The following is an 11,340-nucleotide window of genomic DNA, read 5'->3' on the forward strand; positions in this document are numbered from 1 at the left end:
TTATGAAACAAAGTTCATTAGTCTTAAAGCTTTGTTCTGCTTTGTGGGGTAGATTTTGGGAGCCCATATCTCCGAATCGAAGAATTTTAGTACCCATGTTCATCAGTGCATTTTTACTCATTGGGACCCATAGAACACTCCCCTGAATTTACGACAAACTTATACGTAACACCCTGTATATTTATCCCTATATTCTTCTAATGCTAGGTGGCGCTGCGGTGCTACATTTTTCTAATGCAGCGCCTATGATAAAGTTTGCTATTGTCAAATTAGAGAAAAATACCTACCCTTTTTTCGTCGTAGTAGCTTTGTGTTGAAAACTCAAAACAGTGTAAAATTATAATAAAATGCAAATTTCAACCTTTTATAGCTTTTATTTTATTCGTCATTACCCTAAAACACGCTAATAGTGTCTGCTAATACGCTACATATCTAGTTGATTACGGCAACCAGAAGAAGGCGTAGCGCTAGGTTTTCGGTGGCTAATGATGGTCTTGTTGATTTTTCAAAATAATACGTTTCGTTATTACAGAGTTTCTAAAAGAAAAAAATATTTATTTCAACTATATGTTGCGATTATTTTTAAGTCAGCTGCACACATAAAGCTCGCAAGCGAATTTCGAAAAATACAAACTAATGCATATATATATTTTTTATTTCATCTTGATTACATGAATATCCAAATTACAAGTTTATTAAATTAGCATTTCTGAAAATAATAAATGGTATATTTAACCAAATGATATTTAATATTAATATTTCGGAAAGCTTACGGTGATAAATATTCTTGCAATATTGGGATTTTTCTTTTTGAAGTGGTGTATAGCGCAACCGGTAACCTATTATTAAAATTTAAAATAATATACATATTTGTAAATGTTGTTAGTTAACCTAAATGTAAAAGGTTAATAACAAATTTAGTTCAATATTAGTTCAATGTTGGAAATATTAGTTCAATATTGGAAATATTAGTTCGATGTTGGAAATATTAGTTCAATGTTGGAAATATTAGTTCAATATTGGAAATATTAGTTCAATGTTGCAAATATTAGTTCAATGTGCAAATATTAGTTCCGAGTTGGAAATATTAGTTCAAAGTTGGAAATATTAGTTAAATGGTGGATAATATTAGTTAAATTTTGGAATATATTAGTTCATTGTTGGACAATATCAGTTCAATGTTGGACACTATTAGTTCAATTTCAGACAATATCAGTTCAATGTTGGGCACTATTAGTTCAATTTTGGACAATATCAGTTCATGTTGGACAATATCAGTTCAATGTTGGACAATATCAGTTCAATGTTGGACAATATAAGATCATGTTTGAAAAAATTCGTAAACGTTTTGACAATATTTAGTTAAATGTTTTACGATATTAGATCAATTGCTGACAATATTATTTCAATAACAGGAACATCATTGTCCTTTATTGGTTAATGAGCAGGTTGGACCATTGGAGGCCATTTAAAAAAATTCCTTTTGAAATGACCAATATCATCACAAAATAGCTACATAGAGCCAACGCGAGAAGTTCGTAAACTGCTGGATTATCGTCTAATAAGCAGACGCTTTGTGATTTTCCGCGTTTTTAGCAGAAGAAAATATAGCAGTTTTTGAAGTTCTCACGTTGGCCGCTAAGTGGTTCTATGAAAACCGAAAAAGCTCATTCAAATCTTTGAAGCACATAACCCTGTCTTACATTTACACAGGGACCGGGTTAAGGGAAGTACAGAGGGGCATATGCCCGCGGCCGCCAGCTATATTGGAGGACACCTTTCTTTAGGGAACCAAAATTTTAAAATCTGTCTCATAAATGACAAACTTCGCCCCCGGTGGAACGCTTCTTGACCCTGCTTTGTCTAGGTCAAAAAAAGGGCAACCTGTTTTTTTTTTAAAGTTAAAAGGATGGAAAGCCATAATGCAGCTCGGAAATTAAAAACTTCATATTAATACTAAAATAACAAATATTAAATGAACAACAACAAAAAACTTACTCTGCCAATTTTCTCTTCGACTTCATCACCGTCGACATCACAGATTGATGACAGATCAGTATCAGTCACTTTAGGGAAAAACTCGTGCATACATTGATCCACTTCCATGGTCATCTAAAGCATATGATGACATTTAGTATGAGCATATGTAACATAATTACTCATAAGTATGCCTCTGTATAACATTTCCTTTGAAAAAAATTCAATGAGACCTTGTTTCACGCGGAACATACATTAAGCGGACCCAAAAATGCAAAAATGCTTATAATCCTTGCGCTATTGAAAAGGTTACCATGGATGAAATCATGTGATCGCGAGGCACGAACTAAACTTGACATGGGCAAAGCCAGAAACGCGCGAGGAATTCTCACTAACTTCCGTTTCCCATCAGTAAAGCTGATGACGCGTATTTCGTCACGGAATTGTAAGTGACGTAATTTACGTCATATCCCGTGAACAAGGTTTCATTAACGAAAATGATTTTATGGCATACTTATGGTATGAATGAGTATGCACTTCCATGTTTCTCGTGGATCAACGAATTTCACATTTCTCCCACCAGGTTTAAAACAAGCTAGTCGGTAATTTGGCGCTAGTCACGTTAAAAACAAGTCGTATCTCGTCCTAGCAGATAATTTTCCGATTTATTTTGTACACGAAAGACTCGAACAATAGACGCTTAAATAAATCACCCTTAGAGGACGGCTTTTGAATAAGAAATTATACGATTGTTTATATTTATCCAAAACCGAGAATTATTCAGAAATATTCGAAAAAAATTATTAATTTTGCATGTCAAATCGTTGTTTAATCGTATAATTTATTCGTATAAAACAAATAATACTAATTTTAATGATTAATTGAAATTTTTGCGGTTAATTTATTTGTTAGACCGACCTCTAATCACCCTCTATGGAAATCGCCCAGTAGTAATATTTCCGAGAGCCTGGACCCGCAAGTTATTGTTTATATAGTGCTTGTTGAAAAAAATGGAAACTTTTCACCTGTAAACAGAACGTCGTATTTTTGCCCAGATTTAATATGTCAAAAAAGCTACCTGGTTAAAAGAGAACACTTGTTGCTGCTGTAAAGGTGAAAATTTTCCATTATTTTAACAAGCACTATATAAACAGTGACTTGCAAGTCCTGGCTCTCTGAAATATTACTTCTTGCCGATTTGCTTGGAGGATGATTTATTGAAGTGTTTATTTGAGGGATTATCTGCGCAATAAATCACTAGGCAGCGGCGAAAATGGTTATGATAGCGCCTATTTAAAGAGCCCGACCGACGTTTGCATTTTACTGGTTTCCTTTCTATTGAAAAATAGTAGAAAATAATTAGCCAGTCTTGATATCACGAGGTACAAAAGTGGCGGAGCTACTGGAATTTCACCCAGATTTTGCAAACGCCGGGGGGTCCTTTTAAAGGTAGTTTTTTTGTGTTGCGTAATTTTTAGAACGACTAGCTCGGTCACGCCACTAGCGGCGAAATATTCTTCTTCGATCTTATCTCTCTTAGGGAAATTCTGGTACTATATTAAGGGGAACCACTGGCGCTACTAAGTAAAAAGAAAAATTCTGAATACGAACATTAACTGGTAAGTTGTTCTTGATGCAGCTATACCGGCTCCCTGAAATAATTCCAAGATAATCAATTTAGTTTCATTTTTACGAACTTAAAGGGGCTCCAAAGTTCGGTGGCAAAATGTGTGTAAATTCAGTAAAGTGCGAAATTTAAGGGTGACTCTGCCCGCCTCTGCCAAGGCCGAGTGAGGGGTTGGGGGGAAAGAAAAACATGCTCAATTTTCTTCTTTTTTTGCCACCGAACTTTGGAGCCCCTTTAATACCAATAAGATATTTTTTTATACTTTGGGAGAAATTCTACGCTGATACGATATACGCGGGCACCATGGTCTAGTTTTTCCCGTCACGAAAGAGGGATGAAAACCGTCACCAGCGTGCGCTTCAGAAGACAGTTTAAATAGTCATAAACAGAAAGTCTAGCATTAGCGGTATTCTGTACCTTTCCATTTGGTTTACTTGAAATCGAAGGTGCAAACCCCCAATGTTTCCCAACCAATCAGATGGTCTCTAAAGCATTTGAAAAATCTGGTCAGACATTTGTAAAAGTAGTGTTTCACGATGCTAAACAACCTGGCGGGATTTCCTACCTGCTCTTTCTGTCTATTTGCATAATATTATAAATGGTACTATTTTTTGAGAACGTACTATAGTTTAATTGTAAACATATTTCTAAGAATAAACTTTGATACCAAACCTAAGCGTCAAAACGGGTATTTTTCAACAACGTACATTACAAAAACTAATTCCTACTGAATTATCGTACAATTGTCAATATCGTACGTTGTAATATCGTACATCCTACTGAATTATCGTACAATTGCCGATATCGTACGTTGTGATATCGTACATCTATCGGGAGGTGAATTGTCGTACAAAACGATAATTATCGTACAGGTTGGCAACACAGCCTGCTAGCTATTTCGCGGAGAGCGACGTTTTCAAAACCAGCTTTCGCATGTATGATGATGATGTACCTCGTGCAATGCTCTAAATTTGTAACGATCCGCGAAGGGGGTCAGCACCTTAGAAAGGGGATAAAATAGATTATCAGATTGCACGGCGCGAACTTTGCCTCCAATGCGAGACTTTCGGTTTATGTCTATTTGTTTTTGGTTTTAAGGGGGAAGAATACAGTAAAAGACTCTTTTTCGTTCAAGCTGAACGTTTCTGTTTTAACAATTACATAATTGAATTACACTTTCCATATTAGGCTGAACTGTCCTCTAGTGCTTAAAATAATTTTGATAATTATAATATTAATAGTTAACGAGATATTAGGTCCTATCTAAAGGGTAGTTTGGGCGCTTGCCCAACTTGTTTAGCTCCGGGGGTCCGAATTAAAACGTAATAACTTAATTACTTTTAAATTTAAAATTGTCAACATTATTTTAGTCACTAAACAAAAGGCTGTTCTACACTTAAATATTAATTTTGTAAGTTAAAATACAAAATTAAAAGAGTTCAGCTTGAAATAGCGAGAAAGTAGACAATGGTCACTGTAGTCTTGCCCCTTAAAGGGCAACGCAAGCTTTGTGGCAAATAAAGAAAAAGCACCGTGCTTTTTAACCCCCTACAAGGCCTACACCCCCCTCGGTACTAGCGAGACCACGCAGAGTTTACCGTAAATTTCGCACTTTGCATACATAGTCACACAAATGCCAGCTCACTTTTAAGGAGAGGAGCATAAAGGCAGACGGGGGTTATATGGGAGAAACGACAAAAAATCATCTTAACATTCTCCCTAAGTATGAATACATAGTTGTTATTTCAAAACAAGCATACTTTTATCACAAAGCCACCATTTAATAATCGCACCCTTTTCCTGTGGATAATAAAAACGCATTGCATTTATAATATACGTACTTTACTGAAGAATAATATTTACGATTAACTTACGATTAGTTTGCATTCCTTTGAGGTTAGAAAAAAGAAACAGTGAAAGAAAATTAAATATTTCTGATAGTTATGTCTCCCCCTTTTTAATTGGGGAGATACTAGTGATGAGGGAAATTTCCCCACATCTAGGAAAATTTTGACATATCGAGCATGGAACTAATAACCAAAGTTGGGCACACTTTTGCAGATAAATTTTTTTCCTATCAAAATATAATAGATGGCGTTGCTATCAATTTTCTCTCATTTTTTTATTTCAAATATTTAAAGTATAGATTTTTTTGCGATTTAGATTCAATAGATGGCGGTAAACTCTCAATGAATAAATAAAATTTCCGAGATTTTGTGTCTATATATAAATTAACTCGCGTGAAGTTAGTAGTTGAAAATTTACGATCGTATCAGTATCATTTTTTCCCTAAATGACTTATTGGTAACTATCAATTATATATTTTTTTGCATTCTACATATAAATTTTTCTCTCATATAAATTTTTTTACAGATAAAAAGCTATAAATCATACCCCCAATAAAATATTTTTTTTGTAAATTATATCAAATAAAATAATATACAGCGAAATAATTAAATTTTTTTTTCAAAACAATCAATTTTAATTCCTCGTTTGCGAAATAATGATAATCACAAATGCTTTGTTTAGTAGATATATATCACAATAGGCTCAATAGCTTTGACATGGAGTTTGACATTGTACAGCCCCAGCCTCTTCCAGTCAATAAAACGATAATTATGAGGTAAATCAGGTAATAAGTAAAAATGCGATGCAAACTTTCTATAAATCAAATCCAAAACTGAAACTTTCGAAACGTCCCATTGGAGTTTAACCGTCACGTGATAATACCCCCTCCGCAAGCTCAGTTGACTCACCTCACGGCCTTTTCATATCATAACTATCAAATTTTGAAATTTTTACTAAGAGATGGCGTGAAAAACATATTTCAAAATTTCAATATTTATCCCAAAAACGCATAATTTTTTAAACTAGGATAAGGACTCCTTTCAAGTGAAAATCTATAATTTTTCGGGTAAATTTTCGTCAAATCTATCAAAAAACTAAAGCCATTACCGAGATTTCAACTCAATAAATCATTTAAAAGTTTAAAGTGTTGATAGATCACTATCAAAAATGATATTTTGAAAGTATGAAATAATGAAATTTGATTCCCTATCATTTCAAGTACCAAAACAATCAAAAGATATGATAGTGCCCAACTTTGCAGTAATAACTTAGGGACGTTGGTACTAAAGCGAAGGGTCCCTAAGCCGCTAAGCGTAGATATTTATTAGTTCCATCATCCATGTATCGAGTAAGACTATTACGATACAAAACAGTGCTTTAAATGTAATATTAAAAAATAATTTTTTTTAAATTAGATATTTTGACCTATATGTTGTACAGTTTTTCCATATACATATTTATTTACCAATTTAATGTTGTTTTAAAATGAAAAATTTCGTTGGAAGCTTGTGGATAACATTACCGCAAATGGAAAACATAATTCAAAATGTCTTACGATTGCGTATCTGGGTGGAACAGGTCTGCCAGCTTCCTTGAGTTTATTTCCCCAACATGTTTTAAACTGTAAATAATAAGTGCAAACGGGAAACCCAAAAATTAATTTGTACTACAAAGAATGTATTTATTATTTCAACTTGGGGAAAATGACTATGTTGAGACGGTCCACGGGCATCATGGTCTAATTTTCCCCCGGGAAAGAAAGGAAGATGAAAGTTTCAGGGAACCAATGAGATACAAGGATGATTTGAGTATTTAGGTCATGAGGGTGCCCCTGATTGCTAAAAACCTTCTCATTCTCCCGAAGTAGAAATATATACATTAAAATACATATGTTAATTGGTATGTGCTGTTGATGTACCATGATTTACTAATAACCAGTAACATTTCTGAATTTCAGCGATATTGCACAATTAAGGTTTGGTTCAGCACAGAGCCTTTATAATTTAAAATGTACTACTACGAAAGACAGTAATATTTGACATTTCTGCTCAGTTTTGTTGCCAGTCCAAGTTGGTGCAAGGCCAAAATGTCAGAGTCGAAAAAGGTTCGGGCAGAAAATTTTTCAAGCCCTATTTCATGTTCCCCTGTGCACCCGACCCTGGCTATGCTCTTTAGTCTTTTTATTAGTGTTACCCTGTATATTATTGAAAAGAATTAGCTTACATCTGCTAGTCTTTTCAAGTCAAACGTGTCTTTCATTTCGCAGACGAACACCTGGAATTCTTTTGAGGTAACTTCAGGAAATAACTTATGTTGACAAATATCCATGATTTTCAAGTCCTAAAAACAAATCGTTAGTTTAAAGTGCGAAAAACATAGCTTAAACCGTTAATTTATAATTATTTCATTCAGAAATAATAGAGTTTGTACACGAATAAATTAACGTGACGTCACAATTATAATAATACTTAGCAATTACTTCGTAAGGAGCATGTTTTCGTAGGCATTTGAATCTGTCTTCATTCTCTAAAAATAACAATATTAAATCGTGCAAAACCAAATTAGTAGTTTTATATTTCAAAATTTGGTTTCATCATATCACTAAAAATGATAAAGCGGTATGCCTACACCATTCACATTCTATCAGCATGAACGTATTTTGGTTTCTAAAGACCTTAAACGATATCAGTATCTCCTGCTGCCCTGCCGTGCTGTTAACTTTTCATAATAGCCAAACTCTAAAATCCGCATGCAGCCCAATCTTGAGGTTGGAAAAATATGGAAATCTATGATATGATTTGTTATTGAATGATCCAGGTTTAAAATATTTTACCTGAATTTGAGCCCGGTTATTCAATAACCAAAATATCCTAGTTTTGTAACTTCCAGATGACGTTGCATGCACATTATCAATCTTTCTCAGTTCTATAATCTTAGAGATCTAAATACGTTCTTGGTATCAGTCACCTGGACGATTCTGTTTTACCATAAGTCTATTATATTTTGTTCCATAAGTTTGTCATTTTGGGGTATATTTTACTGAGAGCTAGTAACGAATTGATGTCATCACAAGAAGAAAATCTCGCCCTAACGAGGCGCTGTCAAAGGCTACGCGTGACGCGGGAGCAAGCGGACGCAAAACGGTGACGAAGCCCGTAATGCAGTCTGTCTTGTGAATAGCTCTCAGTAAAATATTCAGACAAGCTCAAGCTCAGGATAACTATATTGTAGCTCTGCTTAACATGATATAATTAAACCCTTTCGACAGCTCTGGACTCTTAGAGTTGCTCAAGTTGCTCAACGCGATTTTTCGTCGCACAATTTATTTATCAAATAGCCCAATTAGTGTTTTCGAGCTCCATTCCGTCATCACTGGCACACGTGGAAGACATTCTGAGGCGGTCAGGCAGCCCTGAGCCCGGGAATCCAGACGGTGCTAGGTTCCTCTAAATTCTAACGCTCTTTTGGCCAAAATAAATTTCAAACGTGGGCTTAAGCCCCATTTTCATGCTCGCTGGTAGCGGATAAAAATCGTCAAAATTCGCTTCCATCACTCGCAAGCGTGAAAATAAAGCTAAAATATCTGTTTGAAACAGATCGACGCAGAAAGTGAAAAAGTGTATAGCTGAAGCGGATTTTGTCGATTTATACCCGCTACCAGCGAGCATGAAAATGGGGCTTTAGGGCTAAACAATAACGCGAATCGGAAGGAAATCGAGCTCATCTTCAGATACGAAAACAGTATTCAAATCGGTCTCGGGCTCGGGCTCAATCGTAATCGTGAGTTGAGCTCGAGCTCACCTCAGATATGAAAACTACCAAAATCATTATCTAGCTCGGGCTCAAGGTTGAGCTCTTAGTACGTTAATTTTTAATACGGGCTCGGGCTCTAGCTCCGAGTAATATGAATCATGAAATAGGTTCAAGCTTGGGCTCGAAGTAATTTTTATTTTAACAGGGGCTCAAGCTCGGGCTCACGAGTTGCAGTATACTCGGTTGTTTTTGAATCCTTACCGCATAAGTACTTTTGCACTTTTTTCCCCGCTTCACTTCCCTGAAAAGAATTAAATATGGTCAAATACCATTGCGATTATGTGCTGCCGCTTATTAACACTGCAAATGTTGACATCTAGGAGCAGCAGACACAGTACCTCACACAAGGAGAACGCAACCCATGAAAAGTCGAGCATTTTCTTGCGTACAGTTTTCATTACTTAGACGCTTTAGCGCCTGTTGCCGTCGCAAGGGGAAAATTCGGAAATTGTCTTCCCCCTTTCCGTAAAACGTTCAGCGTAAAGGCTCGTCCAATGAAATTTGTACACAACTCTGCGTTAGCCTGTTTAAAATCTAGCTGCGTTCTCCTTGTGTTTGTTGCTCCTAGCTGGCATGTCCTAACGAACCTAAGTGTTTGACTTTTGGAAACAATCCTATAAAATGTTCTAGCGAAGTAGATCTTAGTACGCGTGCTTACCCCTTTGGCATTGTTAATTGAAAACACGGCTGTGTTAAGGGAATTTTGGACCCAAGACAAAACTCGAAGCGTTTTTAAATATTGGTGAGAGTATACGTAACATAATAATAATAATAAATAATAATAATCAGCTAGGCTAACACCCAAGGCACCACCTTAGGCCTAAGTTATCAAGCGACTTTTAAAGCCATTAATTCCGGTGGCCGGGTTACAATGCATAGGATGGTGGTGGCAAGCCCTGCATGCCACGCGAGCCAACAACTCCCTACACTAACTACAATCTTTCGAAAGTATGCCATAAAGGTATTTACCTAAATGAAACCCTATTCACTTCCAACTCACAAAGAGACGACCCGAGGTGTTACACACCGATTTTGTTCAAACTCGGGGGATTGGTAGACCTTCATGTAACTTTAAAAATCCTAAAGGGATTTTAGTAAATGGTTAACGGTTTTGCCATGGCAACGAAAAATGTTTTTGACAACATAAAATGGAAATTTTCCCATTGAAAATAGCATGGGATTTTGACCGATTCCCATGTGAAAAATTTTAAAAAATTGAAAAAAAATTAAAATACTAAAATTATAAAAAAATTATAAAAATTGACCAAAAATATCAAAATTGATCAATATGAACGAAATGGGTGAAAATGAACCGATATGGCTAAATTGGAAAAAATGTGTAAAAAAAGTAAAATTGAAAAAATATATAAAATTGAAAAAATATATAAAATTGAAATTTTTTTGATCAAAAACAGCCGCCCACGCCCCTAACCCCGTATGAGCGATTTCCGAATTTTATTAAAAATTAACCACTCAATATTTTTTTATGCGGTTTTCGCCATAAATTTTAGTTTTTAATGGGCTATAGGGCTATCTAACTGGTTAAAGCTTGACCGTTCCCCTTTAACATCTATAAGTGGAGTAATAGATTCGCTAAATTTTAAGCCGCGATGCGGTGTACACATCCGTTGTTTGCCGGGAAATTCGTGCCTAACGAAGATGCATTGTTCCATTTTAACGGCCTATATGGATACTTCTCTCGAACGATATATATTGTAAACTTTTGCTGTTTCTAATCGTATAACTAGTACGACCCAATGTGGTTATTAGATAAATCGAGTAAATACCTTCATTTTAACTATCTTCATACATTTCTGAAAATACACGCGTATAAATGCATTTACTAGTTTGAAAAACAAAACCATGCAACGACGCAAGCTATGAAATTGAACTTACCGTTGGTAAAACGAAAGCTCCATGTTTTGCCTTGAATTATGAAAATTATCGAAAAGTATTAACTAAAATTAACATATTGAATTCATTTATTGAACTTACAATTTCTTCATAGTTGCACCTTAAAAACTGAAATAAATACGAATTAAATTAATATTTGGAAAACAGTGCGAAATAATGTC

The 11,340-nt window shown here is 35.2% G+C and overlaps 1 protein-coding gene across 1 annotated transcript; it reads right to left on the reverse strand.

Moving 5' to 3' along the window:
• Positions 1 to 662: 662 nt before the first annotated feature.
• On the reverse strand, positions 663 to 11,100 carry LOC149967148 (uncharacterized). The gene is made up of 11 exons (XM_090172504.1): positions 11,053 to 11,100; positions 9,467 to 9,506; positions 7,932 to 7,978; positions 7,676 to 7,792; positions 7,008 to 7,073; positions 5,479 to 5,493; positions 5,365 to 5,404; positions 3,589 to 3,629; positions 1,999 to 2,112; positions 774 to 839; positions 663 to 709 (listed from the first exon to the last, which is right to left on the reverse strand). The coding sequence occupies exons 1-11, from the start codon at positions 11,071 to 11,073 to the stop codon at positions 701 to 703; spliced, it is 576 nt and encodes a 191-aa protein (XP_090028630.1). The 5' UTR covers positions 11,074 to 11,100; the 3' UTR covers positions 663 to 700.
• Positions 11,101 to 11,340: the final 240 nt, after the last annotated feature.

Source organism: Leiobunum rupestre, chromosome 1, assembly GCF_980474605.1.
Source record: "Leiobunum rupestre chromosome 1, qqLeiRupe1.1.hap1, whole genome shotgun sequence".
In the NCBI taxonomy this organism is placed as follows: Eukaryota; Metazoa; Arthropoda; class Arachnida; order Opiliones; family Sclerosomatidae; genus Leiobunum; species Leiobunum rupestre.